The 20,298-nt window shown below is 35.9% G+C and overlaps 1 protein-coding gene across 3 annotated transcripts in view; it reads left to right on the top strand.

Annotated features, from left to right (window-relative positions):
• Positions 1-17,502: 17,502 nt before the first annotated feature.
• LOC101885373 (potassium/sodium hyperpolarization-activated cyclic nucleotide-gated channel 2-like) overlaps positions 17,503-20,298 on the top strand; it is a 179,272-nt gene continuing 176,476 nt past the window's right edge. For all 3 annotated transcript variants that reach the window (XR_012394998.1, XM_073931626.1, XM_021468298.3), the window contains exon 1: positions 17,503-18,426. Coding sequence is in view for 2 of the 3 variants with exons in the window: in XM_073931626.1 (XP_073787727.1) it covers positions 17,513-18,426 (914 nt within the window). In the remaining variant the exon portion in view is untranslated. The remainder of the gene's footprint in view (positions 18,427-20,298) is intronic.

Consider the following 20,298-nt stretch of genomic DNA (forward strand, 5'->3'; position numbering starts at 1 on the left):
CACTTTAAGCTGAATACTAGTGTCTTGAAAAATATCTAGTCAAATATTATATACTGCGAAAAGATATATAGGCAGGCTAATTATTCAGGAGGGCTAACAATGTGACTTTTACTGTATAATCAGTCTGTTTACCTGCTCGGGTGGATTCAATCCAGATGACTTGCTTCTTGCTCTTTCTGATTGATAATGAGCTGTGTGTGTGTGTGTGTGTTTCAGATGGTTGGAAATAATCTGGGATATTTCCATTTTAAGTTATTTGTAGAGCACTTCTCACAATCATTATCATTCCAAAGCAGCTTCACAAAAGGGCAAGGTTTTTTTTTTTTTGGTCCCACTTTATACTAAGTGGCCTTAACTAATATGTACTTACATAGGAATTAATAGTTTGTTACAATGTACTTATTGTGTAAATACGTGTATTTACTGTGTACTTATGCTTGATTAAACACATGTATGTAATTACATCTGTAATTAACTTTTGTAATTACATTTGTAAATACATTGTTGACCATCCCTTACACCTTAACCCTCCCTTAAACCTACCCATACCACCAAACCTGTTCATAACCCAACCTCTATCCCAACTCAAAAGCACCACAAGTGTTCTCAAATACATCATGAACACAGTAAGTACATTGTATTTATTTGTATTTGTATTTTTGATGCAAGTATATAGTAGTTAAGGACACTTAATATAAAGTGGGACCTTTTTTTTAACTTTCTTTATTGTCCACAAGTGGAAATTTATCTTTGGCTTTACCACACAACCACATCAGCGTTCACTTTACACACATCACAGAAAAAACATTCAACATGAATACATTCAACGTCGTCACATATGTCACATTAAAAAACTCAATTTAAAACCCTAAACATAATTAAAAAGTATTTAAAATAATAATGGCACTCCCCAGAAGGGAACGTTCTCTCAACTTTGGCTAACATTCCCTACAGGTTGTGTTAATGTTTAAAAAAAAAAACATTTCAATGTAATATTCAATGAATATTCAAAACATGTTTTTCCCAAAACAATGAAAAAGAACATTCTAGCAATGTTTTAAAAATATTTGTAAGGGAACAGATTAAACAACGTTCTCTTAGATAACGTTTTCACAAAGTTTTTTAAAACAAAGAAAGAACATTCTCACAGTCACATTAGAGAAATGTCTTAAGAACATCATTGAAATGTGAGATGTGGAATGTTCTTTGAAGAATGTTCTAGCAATAAAACATCTGAACAAAGCTAGCACATTTTATCTGCAACATTTTAAAAACGTTTTAAGAGTATTGAAATGGCATCAGATTAAACAATGTTCTCTTAGAAAACATTTTCACAATGTTTCATAAAACCAAAGTAAGAACATTCTCACAGTTACATTAGAGAAATGTTATAAGAACATGATTTATTTTCAATATCAAGACAGAAAGACAATTAACATACTAATTTTAACCTGCACTTATTAAAATATACAAAATGCCATGTTCAAATACTTATTGCAGGCAAATAAGTAAAACCTAATGGTTTAAAAAATAGTGGCAAAGCACAGATTTAAAGTGACAATTAATTAGCATTTCATACAATTATTAAAAAAAGTATTATGTGTCAGCAAATTATTCTTGTTTAATATACCAGATTTTTAAAATTGTTTTCTTTTTTTTTTTGTTTGATTTGTTACACGTTATACAATGAGCACTAGAATATAAGAAAATGCAGTGCTTTAAACTTTTTTTCCACATTGCTACTGTAAAATTAAATATGTTACATGGTTATAGAGAGTGTTTTATTTTTGGAAACAAAAAAGAAAACAAACAATGTTATTAACAAACATGTAGAATATTTCTAGAGAATGTTTACCTACCATTAAAGAGAACATTCTGGGAACTTAAAGAAAACAAGCCGCTAATAATGTTATACGAATGTTAGAATATAATGTTCTAAAATTGTTACCAGCAAATGTTTTTAGAATGTTTCTCGAGAATGTTTACCTACCATTAAAGAGAACATTCTGGGAACTTAAAGAAAACTAGCCGCCGAAAACAGTAATGCAACATTGCTTGGTAATATTCTCAGAACATGTAGAGAACTACAAATTTCTAGCTGGGTCGGCACAAAGGACATTTGATGCACATTTTTCTTTACTTGAGGTTGCCTAAAACGTCTTTTTGATGGCAAGAGCTGAAATTTGATATTCAAGGGATGGGAACAATCTTCAACAGTGATGTGTGCTTTCTGTCTAATTCTCATGGAATAAATTTCATTTGGTTGTTTTTGTGCTTTACCTACAATTGTACTGCCAATTTTTACTACTCGGCTTTTCCTTAATCGGCAACAGTCCATACCATGCAATCATGGTAACACTTTCAACCAAGTTCTTGTATACCATCTCAAGGACATCTTGACTCACAGCAAATTGTTGTAACCTCCTAATGAGATATAATCTCTGCATTGCTTTTTTAAAAATGCACTCTGCATTTGCAGCAAATGTTAATCCACTATCAATAAGTGTTCCTGAATATTTAAACCAGCCAACTGTCTCTATTTCATGTCCCTCAAGCACCAGAGGTTTCAACCCTTGACTAAGCACTAGTTTATTGCTAATTATCATCTCCTTGGTTTTATTAAAATTGATCTCCAGTGAACTCTTTTTACACCAATTTTGGAGCAAATTTATATAATTATAGTATGAAGTATCTCCTTCTGTTCCTATTTTAGTCAAGGTTAATACATTACATTCAAACTCAGTAAAGGTTTTGAGTATAAGTTGAACAGTACTGTATATGAAGAGTTCAGGTGCATAAACCTTTCATTTTCTTCTAAAATGTGCATTTTTCTTTGGCTCCTATATGTCTTGATTCTGTAATTTCACTTTAATGGCCAATAATAGGTTATTTTCATCACTTGTACCATGACATAAGTGAACATAAACATAAGATGTAGAAAAAAAATGGCCTTTTGTTTGCATCTGAACTCTTCAATTATACATGCAGTTATACAGTGCATCAGGAAAGTATTCAAAGCACTTCCACATTCCAAAATGGATTAAATTCATTTATTTCCTCAACATTCTGCACACAATACCCCATAATGACAATGCAAAAAAGAGTTTTTGAAATCGTTGCAAATTTATTAAAAATAAAAAAGCTGAAAAATCAGATGTACATCAGTGTTCTCAGCCTTTGCTCAATGCTTTGTTGATGCACCTTTGGCAGCGATTACAGCCTCAAGTCTTTTTGAATATGACGCCACAAGCTTGGCACACCTGTCTTTGGGAATGTTTGCCCATTCCTCTTTGCAGTACTTCTCAAGCTCTATCAGGTTGGATGGGAAGTGACTGTGTACAGCCATTTTCAGATCTCTTCAGAGATGTTCAATAGGGTTTAGGTCTGGACTCTGGCTGGGCCACTCAAGGACAATCACAGAGTTGTGTTAAAGCCAGTCCATTGATATTTTGGCAGTGTGCTTTGGGTCATTGTCCTGCTGAAGATGAACCATCGCTCAAGTCTAAGGTCAATTTAATGCCAGCAATTTACTGTAAATCAAAATTACAGCAAAAATACTGTATTAATATTTACAGTGTCATTTTTTTTCTTGCTGTATTTTTGTATTTGCACTATTGTATATCTTTACTGTAAAATGTACAGTATTTGTACCTGTAATATATTTACATACAAATAGGAAGTGACTTGTAATTCATTATTCACTCATCTGTTTACCGTAAAACAGTCCAAATTACTGTGTTTCATATGATTATGGCCTAGTATGACACTCATTTGTAAAACTGATTACAATCAATAATCTTAAAGAGTAAAGAAGTTGAGTATATAAGATATATACATGGTTAACCCGCAGTATATAAAGTGTAATTTTTATTTAACCAGCATTGTCTGGTTGATCATTTGTGCACACTGTGGGCTTTACAGTAACCTACTGGCAACATTTTTCCAGCAATTTACTGTAAATCAGACTTGCAGATAATATTTACAGTTTTTTTTATTGCTGTACATGCATTTACAGTATTGTCACTCTACTGTAAAATATACAGTATTTGTACCGGTAATATGTGTTCATACAAATTAAAAATGACTTGTAACTCATCGTTCACTTGTCTGTTTATCGTAAAACAGTCCAAATGGTAAATTACTATATTTCCTATGATTATGGCCTGGGTTGACACTCATGTTTTACTGTACTTCAACTAATCTCAAATTAAAAAAACTGTTGTTTTACAGGGCCAAGAAGATAATTCCCACAAATGCAACTTTAAAATACAGTAACACATTGCATGACTATTAATATGCACAACTAATATTGTGTAGAATAAAATGTGATTGATGTTAGAGTAAAATACTGTGTAAATTACAAAAATTATCAAAAGTGTAGGCTACCTAAAAAAGTAAGCTCAAAATTAGCTTGGAGTGGTGCACTACAAAGGGTTCATGTAAAATACTGTAACACTTTAGTCTGAGTAGCAGATCACTCCATCAACTACTGGCTGATTACCTGCTTAATTTTTTATGTTATTGGCTGTTTTTTAGTGCTTAAAAATTGTGATTTTATTCTACATCCCTAATCCTACCCAATATCTCAATGTAGTTATTAATATGCAGCAAGTTAATACTGTATTAAGCTAATTAGTGAGTCTATGTTAATGGTTTATTAATAGCAGCAATTAAACCCTAAAAATAATATTCATTCTCTCATTTTCTTCAGCTTAGTCCCTTTATTAATCAGGGGTCGCCACAGTGGAATGAACCGCCAGCTTATTCAGCATATGTTTTACGCAGCGGATGCCCTTCCAGCTGCAACCCAGTTCTGGGAAACACACAATCATTCACACTCATACACTATAGTGCATGTGTTTGGACTGTGGGGGAACCCAGAGCACATGGAGGAAACCCACTCCAACACTCCAACTGGCCCAGCTGGGACTCGAACCAGCGACCTTCTTGCTGTGAGGCGATAGTGCTAACCACTGAGCCACCATGTTGCTCAAAACAAAATACAATACAAAAAATGTATGCAAAAAAGTATAGTTTAGTTTAGTTTGCGCTGCTGTATTGATTTTGTACTGATTATCATGTTATATTTTGGCATTAAACCAATGCAAGACAGAGAGAACATGCATCGAGGTCTGAATGAATGAAAATGTATTTGCATGACAATTAAACCTGGGAATTTTAGACTGTGCAGAGTTTCTAGGACACTGAATCAATGTAGGATTGCTGTAAATGGTATGAATATGTCTTCTATGAGAGACGAGGACGCACAGTGCACTGTCTGGGAGAAAGGTACAAAAGCTGTCACTGAGGTGATCTCCTTTAAATAGGTCCATTTCTGCTAATATTTAATTTTAAGTGACAAAAATTGTGCAATACACTACCTGACAAAAGTCTTGTCGCCTATCCAAGTTTTAGCAACAGCAAATAATAATTTGACTTCCAATTGAACATTTGGTATCAGAAGTGGCTTATATTAAATGCAAACGCCTGTCGATTATGCTTATATGACCAAAATAAAATATGATCATGCCTTGATTTTGAATGATTTCATTAGGACAGTAAGGTCTGACTTTGCGTAGACAAAAGTCTTGTCACTGAACAGAAATAATGTCCAGTATAGAATATAAAGTCCTGCTGCAGTGGAGACAGAATGAATATTGTGTCTGACTCCATCATGAGCTTGGAGGACTGCATCCATACATCTCTGACATGACTCAAATCACTGATTAATAAAGTCATCTGGAATGGCAAAGAAAGCGTTCCTGTAGGACTCCCAGAGTTCATCAAGATTCTTTGGATTCATCTTCAATGCCTCCTTCTTCTTACATAAGATATGCTCAATAATGTTCATATCTGGTGACTGGCCTGGCCAATCCTTGAGCACCTTGACCTTCTTTGCTTTCAGGAGCTTTGATGTGGAGGCTGAAGTATGAGAAGGAGCGCTATCCTGCTGGAGAATTGTCCCTCTCCTGTGGTTTGTAATGTAATGGGCAGCACAAATGTCTTGATACCTCAGGCTGTTGATGTTGATCATCCACTCTGCAGATCTCTCGCACGCCCCCATACTGAACGTAACCCCAAACCGTGATTTCTCCATCACCAAACTTGACTGAGTTCGGTGAGAATTTTCAGTTCATGCGGGTTCAGTAGGTCTTCTGCAGTATTTGTGATGATTGGGATGCAGCACAACAGACGATTCATCAGAAAAATCCACCTTCTGCCACTTTTCCACATGATCAACGAGAAGTCAAGTTATTATTTGCTACTCTTACAACTGGGATCCACTACAACACTTTTGTCAGGTAGTTTACATTAATATTATTAATATTATGTTTACATTTTCTTATTATTCAAATTCTGACTGAGAATAATTGATAGAACGTGTTGGACAGGTTGTTATTTGTCTAATACAGTGGTTCTCAAATATTTTTCATTAAGTACCACCTCAGAAAAAAAAAATTGTCACTCCAAGTACCACCAAAATGAGCAGTATTGAAATACAGTAGTGTAGTAGGCCCAGTAAAGCAGCTACAACTCTGCACAGCAAAACAAACGTGGCAGATTACCTCAGAAATATAGGCTATATGTCATATATGGCACATTATATACATAATTTTTGATACATTTTGAAATATATGTAGCATGTACATGACATATTTCATTCCTCCGCGTACCACTAGAAGGAAGCCCGCGTACCACTAGTGGTACACGTACCACAGTTTGAGAACCACTGGTCTAATAAATGACTTAATAAGCTACATTTTTTTTATTTTAAACTTTAACAGATTCCAGTTTTAGGAAATATTTTTGGTACATCAAAAGGTGTGGTTATGATGACCACAGTGGTGCCCCAGAAAGTTTTCTTACAACATACAGTATATGCCATGTCTAAAATGAAAGGTGCTGTAGGTGATCTTCCACAATGCTAACACCCTGCTGAATAATCCAGCCTAAACCAGCTTAGGCTGGTTGGCTGGTTTTAGCTGGTTGACCAGCCTGGTTTTAGAGGGGTTTTGGCCATTTCCAGCCTGGTCTTAGCTGGTCAGGCTGGAAAATGACCAGCTAAAACCAGCCTGGTTTAAGCTGGACATAGCTGGTTTTGGCCAGGCTCCAAGCTTGGCTAGGCTGGTCAAGCAGGTTTTAGCTGGTCATCTCCAAGCCTGACCAGCTAAGAATTTAAGATAAAATTTTATCTTGCACATGCCACTTTGAAGGTCTCTGCACGGGCCTGTAGACATCACCTGGATGCTTTCCCATATCCAGTTACAATTCAGTTGGTAAGAGGCCAGTTCCTTTTCCCATATTGTGATGGTGGGGAGTGCAACAGAGAGTCATAGTTAAGCAGTTTGTTATAAATGCATGAGATTGCTCCACATGACTGAGAGAAATTCACACAGTCCCACAATAGATGAGTGTCCAAATTACAGTTGCACGGAACTCCTTGCAAACACTTTTTGATTAGAGTTGTTTATTTTTAAATATAACACTGATAATGAACAGTTACATCCTTTTAAACAACCACAGTACTTACTCTTTTTAACTTGTGAAGTTAACACATTTGTGAAAGTGCCAACAATTATAGCACTATTTTAATTTATTGCTAACTAAATTGCTAACAATGATACATGTTAAACAGGCAAGGCAGTGGCACAGTAGGTACTGCTGTCACCTTACAGCAAGAAGGTCGCTGGTTCGATCCTCGGCTCAGTTTGTGTTTCTGTGTGGAGTTTGCATGTTCTCCCGGCCTTCGCGTGTGTTTCCTTCGGGTGCTCCGGTTTCCCCCACAGTCCAAAGACATGCAGTACAGGTGAATTGGGTAGGCTAAATTGTCCGTAGTGTATGAGTGTGAGTGTGAATGTGTGTGTGGATGTTTCCCAGAGATGGGTTGTGGCTGGAAGGGCATCCGCTGCGTAAAAACTTGCTGGATAAGTTGGCGGTTCATTCCGCTGTGGCGACCCCGGATTAATAAAGGGACTAAGCCGACAAGAAAATGAATGAATGAGTGATTTACAAGGGTTAAAAATTTCTATGGTTTTGTAGGGTACACCAATAGAGGAAGCTGTATTGATAATATTGTTGCTCAAAAAGATATATGGATAAACTGTATTATCAGGGTCTTTTGTTCAGGTTGTTATAAATGAACTAATTCATCATTATTATTTTAGTAATAATATATAGTAATAATATTTAGTAATAATTGAAATATTTTAAGATCAATTAATTAAATTAATTAAAACCACATTATTAAATAAACTAAAAACAAAAATATAACATTACACTGAATTTATTTTAATAAATTTTTTTGTGACAGCCCAAGATTTGGTGTGGCGTCTTCTGGCCACTCCTAAGACAATTTCTCTGGGGGCGCCACTGCTCTATTCACCAAGCTGGCTACGCACCTGCCATATGAATTGTTTGGAACCACTTGCCTTATTTTTTTCAGTGTAGTGCGTTGTGTTCGCCAGCAGGAGGCGCTGAAATGCAGCCTGTGCTCACTCACTCTGACAGACTGTCATTGAGCGCATCCTCTAGAGTCATGACATCATAACGCCATGACGACATCTGCATTTTTTAGACAAACAACAAGAAGTGCCAGATTGTTTATGCGACAATAGTAGCTGCAAATATCCCAGCCATCTGTTTAAACCTGTGACCTTAGTCAGAAATAGGTTTGCAGACAGACTTGATTGATTACATTTTAAGCGAGTGCGACTGTGAAGACGACTGATTAATGAAACGAAACGCGAGTTTTAGTGTCTCTCATCAGCTCTTAAACGATTAACAGTGAGAGTTTGTTTTGTTCTGGGGACATCACAGAATATCAGTTTTTCATTTTTGCATCCTCAATGAAGCTTTCAGTGAGCTGTTTTAATTAAAATAATCCTGTTTGTCTTAGTGTGAAGGACATGCATAAAAAATCTGTTCATATGTAGCCAAATACGCTCACCGGCCACTTTATTAGGTACACCTATACAACAAAACACAACAATAATTAGTGTAATTGGAAAAGCTAAGGTTATTAGTTGCCATAACTATATTAGTTGCTAGTAACTTTAACTAATTAAGTAGAAACTAACAGCCTTTAACGTTTTAAAGATATTATATATAAAAATGCACTTGCCGGCCACTTTATTAGGTACACCTTACTAGTCCAAGGTTGGACCACCTTTTACCTTCAAAAATGCTTTAATCCTTCATGGCATAGATTCAACAAGGTACTGGAAATATTCCTCGGAGATTTTGCTCCATATTGACATGACAGCATCATGCAGTTGTTGCAGATTTGTCAGCTGCACATCCATGATGCAAATCTAATGTCCTACCACATCCCAAAGGTGCTTGATTGGATTGAGATCTGGTGACTGTGGAGGCCATTTGAGTACAGTGCACTCGTAGTCATGTTCAAGAAACCAGTCTGAAATGATTTAAGCTTTATGACATGGTGTGTTATCCTGCTGGAAGTAGCCATCAGAAGATGAGTACACTGTGGTCATAAAGGGATGGACATGGTCAGCAACAATACTAAGGTAGGCTGTGGCGTTGACACAATGCTCTATTGGTACTAATGCGCCCAAAGTGTGTAAAGAAAATCTCCCCCACACCATTACACCACCACCACCAGCCTGAACTGTTGACACAAGGCAGGATGGATCCATGCTTTCATGTTGTTGATGCCAAATTCTGACTCTACCGTTCGAATGTTGCAGCAGAAATGGAGACTCATCAGACCAGGCAACGTTTCTTTAATCTTCTATTGTCCAGTTTTGGTGAGTCTGTGTGAATTGTAGCCTCAGTTTCCTGTTCTTAGCTGACAGAAGTGGCACCCGGTGTGGTCTTCTGCTGCTGTAGCCCATCTGCCTCAAGGTTGTATGTGTTGTGTGTTCAGAGATGCTCTTCTGCAGACCTCGGTTGTAGCGAGTGCTTATTTGAGTTACTGTTGCCTTTCTATCAGCTAGAACCAGTCTGGCCATTCTCCTCTGACCTCTGGCATCAACAAGGCATTTGCGTCCACAGAACTGCCGCTCACAGGATATTTCCTCTTTTTCAGACCATTCTCTGTAAACCCTAGAGATGGTTGTGCATGAAAATCCCAGTAGATCAGCAGTTTCTAAAATACTCTGACCAGCCCGTCTGGCACCAACAACCATGCCACATTTAAAATCACTTAAATCCCCTTTCTTCCCCATTCTGATGCTCAGTTTGAACTGCAGCAGATCGTCTTGACCATGTCTACACGCCTAAATGCATTGAGTTGCTGCCATGTGATTGGCTGATTAGAATTAGCATTTGAATTAAATTAACTACATTGGCTGCAGTGTGTGTGTGTGAATGAGTGTTTCATCAATACGTTTAGTAGTAAAGTCTCTTCTAACAAGCATTTCGAAGCGTCATGACCTTGAGGCCTGAATGTATTTTCGATTGAAATAGCTTGAATTTTGTTTGACTGACAAAATGTAAACAGAGTTATTCAATAATTGAAAGAAAGTACAATTTTTAACAAGAGAGAATCTGTCCAACAGTACACAGTTAAAGCTGAGAATGGGTGGTTTATTGTGATACAAAAATGAATCATGTATTTTTTAAAGGAAAATTGTTGTGACCATGGTATTTTGGTGCATTGAATTCCATTTGTATGACCTAGGGGTGGACTGGGACTAAAAATCAGCCCTGGCACTGTAGCCACACACCAGCCCACATTACCACACCGACACAGCCCCCCCAAAGACACGCACATTCACTACTTATATTGGTGTACAGATGGTAAAATTATATAAGCAGTACCATATTTAAGAGATATTTAAACATTTAATGTATGTGACTGGAACAAAAACAACCCATTTATAAATGCGATCCTGTCATTCATTTTCTTTTTGGCTTAGTCCCTTTATTAATCTGGGAATCGCCAACTTATTCAGCATAAAGCTATTAGTTATACTGGGTTACCCAATTCCCAATTGGCCTACCCAGTTCACCCATAGCATGTGTTTGGACTTGTGAAGGAAACCCACACGAACATGCGAACTCCACACAGAAACACCAACTGACCCAGATGAGGCTCGAACCAGTGACCTTCTTGCTGTGAGGCGACAGCACTACCTACTGCGCCACTGCACTGCCCCCTTTCAGTTAATTTTATGTATTTGGCAATGTCTGACTTGACTGCCTTTCCCTTTTTATGGTCCATCTCTGACAATTAGATTGTGTGGCACGTACTGTTTGTTTGACATTCTTGCCAGATTTTGATTTGGTCTGCGTAACCTCAGATTGGGTCGGCTCATCTCGAAACCAGCCGGTTGTTGCCGATTGGGCCAATGCTTAACATTTACTATTATTCTTACTATTATCACCATCATCATCATAATATTCACATATTTCATATTGACCGGCCCACATTTAAAAAATGGTCCGGCCCTTCTGGCGTTTGCCAGAATTGCCACATGGCCAGTCCGCCCCTGGTCTAACCACAGTTTTACTACAAATACAATGGTAAAACTATGGTTGATGTTGCAAAACCATGGTTAACTTAGGGTTGCCATAGTCGACCATGGTAATAAAATAACATTGGTCTTTAAAAATTTATTATTTGTTTGTTTTATTTGTGGTAAAACTGTGGTTATATGGAGGACAGATATGGAACAACCTGTTAAATAGTAACAAATTAACTATGGTGTTGCAAATCTAGGCATAGTTTTACCATTTTTTGCTGTAAAACTGTGGTTATATGAAAGTGAATACATCAAAAATACTGTGGTTACTACGATTTCACCACAATTCAATTCATGTAAGGGAACAGAAAGGTATACAGTAACAAATGAACTATGGTTTTGAAAATCTAAGTGTAGTTTTACCTTTTTTGTAGTAAAAACTGTGCTGATATGGAGGACAATACACTAAAACACGGTGGTTACTACAATTTTACTAACATGTAATTTATGTAAGAGAACGAAAAGTTAAATGGTAAAAAATTAACTATGATTTTACATATCTATGCATAGTTTTACCATTGTATTTGTAGTAAAACTGTGGTTATATGGAAGAAAATCCACCAAAATACCATGGTAACTACAATTTTACTATAATCTTATTTATATAAGGGAACAAACTGTTAAATCTAAACGTTGTTTCTGTAAATGTAAGCATGGTTTTACTGTTTGTTTGCTTTATTTGTAGTAAAATTGTGATTATTTTATAGACATTACACCAAAAATACTGTGGTTACTACACTTTTACTAGAATTTTTATTTATGTGAGGGAAAAAACTGTTAAATGGTAACAAATTAACTATGAATTTGCATATCAAAGCATAGTTTTACCATTGTATTTGTAGTAAAACTGTGGTTATATGGAAGACAACAGACCAGAAATACTGTGGTTACTACAATTCTACTACAATTTAATTATGTAAGGGAATAAACTGTTAAATGGTAATACATTAGCTTGGGTTTTTACAAATATCAGCATAGTTTTGCCATTTATTTGTAGTAAAACTGTGGTGATATGGAAGACAATATGTCAAAATACTGCGGTTGTTAAAATCTTACTATAATTTAATTTATGTAAGAGAACAAAAAGTTTTGTGGGAACAAATAAACTATGATGTTGCAAATATTAGCATAGTTTAACCATTTTTTCGTAATAAAACTGTGGTCATAATACACCAAAATGCCATGATTACTACACTTTTATTTCAACTTACTTTATGTAAGGGAACAGAAAGGTAAACAGTAACAAATGAACTATGGTTTTGAAAATCTAAGCGTAGTTTTACCTTTTTTGTAGTAAAAACTGCAAATATGGAGGACAATACACCAAAACACGGTGGTTACTACAATTTTACTAACATGTAATTTATGTAAGAGAACGAAAAGTTAAATGGTAAAAAGTTTACTATGACTTTGCATATCTATAGTTTGACCATTGGATTTGAACTAAAACTGTGGTTATATGGAAGACAATCCACCAAAATACCATGGCTAACACAATTTTACTATAATTTAATTCATGTAAGGGAACAAAAAGGTTTAGAGTAGCTATAATTTTTTGCAGATATTAGCATAGTTTTACCATTGTATTTGTAGTAAAACTGTGGTTATATGGAAGAAAATCCACCAAAATACCATGGTAACTACAATTTTACTATAATCTTATTTATATAAGGGAACAAACTGTTAAATCTTAACGTTGTTTCTGTAAATGTAAGCATGGTTTTACTGTTTGTTTGCTTTATTTGTAGTAAAATTGGGGTTATTTTATAGACCGTATACCAAAAATACTGTGGTTACAACACTTTTACTAGAATTTTTATTTATGTGAGGGAACAAACTGTTAAATGGTAACAAATTAACTATGAATTTGCATATCAAAGCATCGTTTTACCACTGTATTTGTAGTAAAACTGTGGTTATATGGAAGACAACAGACTAGAAATACTGTGGTTACTACAATTCTACTACAATTTAATTATGTAAGGGAATAAACTGTTAAATGGTAATACATTAGCTATGTTTTTTGCAAATATCAGCATAGTTTTGCCATTTATTTGTAGTAAAACTGTGGTGATATGGAAGACAATATGTCAAAATACTGCGGTTGTTAAAATCTTACTATAATTTAATTTATGTAAGAGAACAAAAAGTTTTGTGGGAACAAATAAACTATGATGTTGCAAATATTAGCATAGTTTAACCATTTTTTCGCAATAAAACTGTGGTCATAATACACCAAAATGCCATGATTACTACACTTTTATTTCAACTTACTTTATGTAAGGGAACAGAAAGGTAAACAGTAACAAATGAACTATGGTTTTGAAAATCTAAGCGTAGTTTTACCTTTTTTGTAGTAAAAACTGCAAATATGGAGGACAATACACCAAAACACGGTGGTTACTACAATTTTACTAACATGTAATTTATGTAAGAGAACGAAAAGTTAAATGGTAAAAAGTTTACTATGACTTTGCATATCTATAGTTTGACCATTGGATTTGAACTAAAACTGTGGTTATATGGAGGACAATCCACCAAAATACCATGGCTAACACAATTTTACTATAATTTAATTCATGTAAGGGAACAAAAAGGTTTAGGGTAGCTATAATTTTTTGCAGATATTAGCATAGTTTTACCATTGTATTTGTAGTAAAACTGTGGTTATATGGAGGGTAATCCACCAAAATACCATGGTAACTACAATTTTACTATAATCTTATTTATATAAGGGAACAAACTGTTAAATCTTAACGTTGTTTCTGTAAATGTAAGCATGGCTTTACTGTTTGTTTTGTGTGTAGTAAAATTTTGGTTATTTTATAGACCTTATACCAAAAATACTCTGAATACTACAATTTTTTATTTATGTAAGGGAACAAACTGTTAAATGGCAACAAATCAACTATGAATTTGCATATCTGAGCATCGTTTTACCACTGTATTTGTAGTAAAACTGTGGTTATATGGAAGACAACAGACCAGAAATACTGTGGTTACTACAATTCTACTACAATTTAATTATGTAAGGGAACAAATTGTTAAATAGAAATACATTAGCTTGGGTTTTTACAAATATTAGCATAGTTTTACCATTTTTTTGTAATAAAACTGTGGTCATAATACACCAAAATGCCATGATTACTACACTTTTATTTCAACTTACTTTATGTAAGGGAACAGAAAGGTATACAGTAACAAATGAACTATGGTTTTGAAAATCTAAGCGTAGTTTTACCTTTTTTGTAGTAAAAACTGTGCTGATATGGAGGACAATACACCAAAACACAGTGGTTACTACAATTTTACTAACATGTAATTTATGTAAGAGAACGAAAAGTTAAATGGTAAAAAATTAACTATGATTTTACATATCTATGCATAGTTTGACCATTAGATTAGAACTTAAACTGAGGTTATGGAAGGAAATCCACCAAAATACCATGTCTAACACAACTTTACTATGATTTAATTCATGTAAGGGAACAAAAAGGTGTAGGGTAACTATAATTTTTGCAGATATTAGCATAGTTTGACCATTGTATTTGTAGTAAATTTGTGGATATATGGAGGGCAATCCACCAAAATACCATGTCTAACACAATTTTACTATAATCTTATTTATATAAGGGAACAAACTGTTAAATCTTAACGTTGTTTCTGTAAATGTAAGCATGATTTTACCATTTGTTTGCTTTATTTGTAGTAAAATTGTGATTATTTTATAGACATTACACCAAAAATACTGTGGTTACAACACTTTTACTAGCATTTTTGTTTATGTGAGGGAAAAAACTGTTAAATGGTAACAAATTAATTATGATTTTGCATATCTGAGCATCGTTTTACCATTGCATTTGTAGTAAATCTGTGGTTATATGGAAGGAAATACACCAAAATACCATGGTACTGTAACTACAATTTTACTATAATCTTATTTATATAAGGGAACAAACTGTTAAATCTTAACGTTGTTTCTGTAAATGTAAGCATGGTTTTACCATTTTTTTGCTTTATTTGTTGTAAAATTGTGGTTATTTGATAGGCAATACACCAAAAAATACTGTGGTTACTACACTTTTACTATAATTTAATTTATGTAAGGAAAACAAACTGTTAAATCCTTACATTGTTTTGCAGATTTAAGCATGGTGTTACCATTTGTTTGTTTTATTTGTACTAAAACTGTGGTTATGGAGGACAATCCACCAAAATACCATGGCTAACACAATTTTACTACAATTTAATTTATGCAAGGGAACAAAAAGCTGTAGGGTAACTATAATTTTTGCTTATATTAGCAAAGTTTTACCATTGTGTTTGTAGTAAAACTGTGGTTATATGGAGGGCAATCCACCAAAATACCATGGTTACTGCACTTTGACTATACTTTAGTCAAACTGTTAAATGGTAACAAAGTGATTTTGTAAATGTAAGCATGGTTTTTATATTTGTTTGTTTTATTTGTAGTGTGGTTATATGGAAGATGATACACCAAAACACCATGATGACTACAATTTTACTATAATTTAACTTATGTACTGGAACAAAACATTATACGGTAACAAACAATTTTTTTGCTGCCAAAAATTGCATAGTTTTACCATTGTATTTGTGGTAAAAAATGGTTTTATGGAGGACAATCCACCAAAACACCATGGTTTCTACAATTTTACTATATTTTAATTTATGGTAACCAATTGGTAAATCATAACATTGCTTTTGCAGATTTATGCATGGTTTTACCATCTGACTTATTTGTAGTAAAATTGTGGTTATAGATGTTACACCAAAACACTGTGGTTACTACAATTTTACTATAATTTAATTTATGTACCAATGAACCTAAACGAGCACATGTCACTCCGCTGCTAGTCCGTTTGCACTGGCTGCCAGTTGCTGCTCGCATCAAATTCAAAACTCTGATGTTTGCCTACAAAGTGACTTCTGGCCTAGCACCTTCTTATCTGCACTCACTTCTGCAGATCTATGTGCCCTCCAGAAACTTGCGTTCTGTGAATGAACGTCGCCTCGTGGTTCCATCCCAAAGAGGGAAAAAATCACTTTCGCGAACGCTCACGCTCAATCTGCCCAGTTGGTGGAATGAACTCCCTAACTGCATCAGAACAGCAGAGTCACTCGCTATTTTCAAGAAACGACTAAAAACTCAACTATTTAGTCTCCACTTCACTTCCTAAGCTGCAATTGCCTCTTTGAATATCACACTAATTGTACAAAAAAAAACAAAAAAAAAAAAAAAAAAAAAAAAAAAAAAAAAACTACTAACACTTCCCTTCTTAGACTTTACAGACCTGAAACTTGCCTTTAGTACTTATTCATTGTTGCTCTTGGTTGTGTAAATTGCTTCCTTGTCCTCATTTGTAAGTCGCTTTGGATAAAAGCGTCTGCTAAATGACTAAATGTAAATGTAAATGTAAATGTAAATGTATGTAAGGCAACAAACTGTTAAATGGTAATAAATTAACTATGGTTTTTGCAAACATTAGCATAGTTTGATCCTTTATGTGTAGTTAAAAGATGGTTAAATGGAAGACAATACACTAAAATACCCTTGTTAGGGAACAAAATATTAAATTATAGAATTGTTTTGCGGATTTAAGCATGCTTTTACCATTTGTTTGTTTTGTTTGTAGTAAAACGGTGGTTATATGGAAGACAATATGCCAAAATACCATGGTTTATATATTTTGACATTTAATTTATGTACGAGAGTAAAAAGTTAAATCATTAATGTTTTTGCGGATTTAACCACCGGTTTACCATTTGTTTGTATTATTTGTAGGAAAGTGGTTATATGGAAAACAACACACCAACATTTTATAATTTGACTATAATTTAATTGATGTTAGGGAACAAACAGTTAATGACAGTTTCATTTTTGTTGGCAAAGAAATCACGTATAGGTCTCTCTCTTTCTCTCTCCATCTCTCTCTCACCCTTCATCCCCGCTGATTGGTTTCCCGCAAAGATAATTACAGGCCAAATCTGATCCGCTGAATGACATGGACCGGAATGAGCTCTCGCCCGGTTCGGATGTGGCTGCTATGACGAAGAAAGCGGCCCACAAGAGCACGCCCGGGCTCCGCTGCGCCGGCAACAGCAGCACCGCCAAGAGTTGCCTGGACTCCAGCTCGGATGCGAACCCGAAACCCAATCACGTCGTCATGGAGGAGACTGACGACCTGGAGGAGGAATCCAAGTTTCAGCATCCGCGTCTGAGGAGGGCAGGAGGCGGGATTCAGATTAAGAGCTGCGCATCAGGAGGAGGAGGAGGCGCAAATAGGAGCAGCACATCCACGGATGCGCGCCCGGGTGATGCTGCTGCCGTTAAAGGCGGCGGAGGAGGAAGCAAAGCGCCTACCGTAGTGGCCACCGTGACGGTAGAGGCTTATAATGCGTCCGAAGTCGACGGTAATCCGTCAGCAGCGCTTTCCAGCATGAAATGCAACAAGAACGGGGAGTGCAGGCGGGACTCCGGCACCGGGAGCCTCCGGTCCATTATGTCCAAACCGGACTCGGGCAAGCGGGCTACGTGCAATTCAACGACCAGCATGGATGGCACCATCACGCCGGGGCAGGACGCGTCGAACCCCGGTGCGCTCCCGGAGAAGAAGGACTCCAAAGTGTCCTTTTCCAACGCGCCCAGCAGGAAAGCCTCGTCCTCCATCCACGGTGGACAGCAGCAGCAGCCCCGGAACTCGGTGACCTTCCTCAAATCTGAGGATGGAGCCCCGGAGGACACCGAGACCCGGGGCAGCCAGGCGAGCTTCATGCAGCGGCAGTTCAGCAGCATGTTGCAGCCCGGGGTCAATAAATTCTCGCTGCGCATGTACGGGAGCCAGAAGGCGGTGGAGAAGGAGCAGGAGCGCGTCAAGTCGGCCGGCAACTGGATCATTCACCCCTACAGCGACTTCAGGTAGGAAACTTTCTTTGGACATGTCTGGAAAGCCTTTGATTTTGGTGCAATGATTCCTTTGGATTTGCTAAATTTTTTTATTGCAAACAATTTATATGGGCTGAATAGCAACAAACATGTTAAATTTAGTAATGTTCAACTTGGTTTGTTTGAATAAATTCAGCCCATTTAAATGGTTTACTACCACTTACCTTAAAAATGTGGTAAATCCAAAGATTTTCCAGTGATATGGTGTTATTTGCCCTCCTGTGAGTTTTTGTTTTTCACCAAAAATATTTTCCAGGTGCATTTTAACTGTGAGGTTTTAGTTTTCTACACGTTTTCGTTGGATTTACTATTATTATTTGCATGCAAACAATTTAAATGGGCTGAATTTAAACAAACAAATTAAATCAAACATTACTAAATCTTAGTTGTTTGCTTAAATTCAGCCATTTACTTTACAAAATTTGGTAAACCCTTTTTTTATAACTGATTATTTCTAATAACCATTTTTTTAGTCTTTAGATGACAGCACATAATATTTTACTAACTGATTTGTAAAATGCTAGTATTCAGTGCCATTTAAAGCCTTGACTAAGTTAATTGGGTTAATTATTGCAAGTTAGGTTAATTAGGCAAGTCAATGGACAACAGTGGCTCATTCTGTAGACAATCAGGTCATAATATCTTAAGGGGGCTATTAATATTGACCTTAGCTCTTTCAACATTTAATGTTTTTTTATTCCAGCCAAACGAAAAGAAATTAGACATTCTCCAGAGGAATAATATAATATAAGGCTATTGTAAAAAAAATCCTTGCACTTGTGATATTTTGTAGTGATAATAATATTAATAATAATAATAATAGTTTAACAATCATTTTGTCTACAACTGAATATTCAATATTCTATTTATTTAGCTTTATTTCTACTCAATATATACTGTTTTAGGCAACACAGTGGCTCAGTGGTTAGCACTGTCGACTCACAACAAGAAGGTTGCTGGTTTGAGTCCTGGCTTAGCCAGTTGGCATTTCAGTGTGGAGTTTGCATGTTCTCCCCGTGTTGGCGTGGGTTTCCTCTGTGTGCTTCGGTTTCCCCCACATTCCAAACACATGCTCTATAACTAAATTGTCTGTAGTGTATGTTTGTGAATGAAAGTGTATGTGTCTGGCTGCAGACTCGGTGCAGATGCAATCTGAGCTGCATCCAATGCTTTTTAATGCGCTCACCTAACCCCACCCCTATAACCCTACCCCTCACAGTGACGTCACTAGCTCCACTGAGTGCATAGTGTCTGACATTGCATCTCTGAGCGATGCAATCTTAGCTTGCATCCTAAAGGCTGCATCCAGATACTATTGGTGTGTATGTGTGTGTATGTTTCCCAGTGATGGGTTGCAGCTGGAAGGGCATCCGCTGTCTAAAGCATATGCTGGATAAGTTAGAGGTTCATTCCGCTGTGGCGACCCCTGATGAATAAAGGGACTAAGCAGAAGGAAAATGAATGAATGAATAATAATAATAATAATAATAATAATAATAATAATAATAATATTTTTGCCTTCAACTGAATATTTAAGATCCTTCCCTTTATTTAGCATTACTTAGTACTCAATACAGACTGTTTTAAAGCAGCTTCACTGTATACAAACTTCATCAAATACGAAACATAATCAAATTGGGCAGTAAAGCAAGCTTTAAAATGAAAATGGTGAGATTACTGAAGTCAGTGCAGTGTAGATTGAGCGCAATAATTGTGTCAGTGAGCATTAACAAAATCATCAGGTTTTATGTCGGCTCCAGCACGGCTGTCATTAATTAAAGTGACAGATGCATTCCCAAAAGCATGCGGACTGCGTTTTTATAAATAATACATGTGTTTGACTAT

This window comes from Danio rerio, chromosome 2, assembly GCF_049306965.1.
Source record: "Danio rerio strain Tuebingen ecotype United States chromosome 2, GRCz12tu, whole genome shotgun sequence".
In the NCBI taxonomy this organism is placed as follows: domain Eukaryota; kingdom Metazoa; phylum Chordata; class Actinopteri; order Cypriniformes; family Danionidae; genus Danio; species Danio rerio.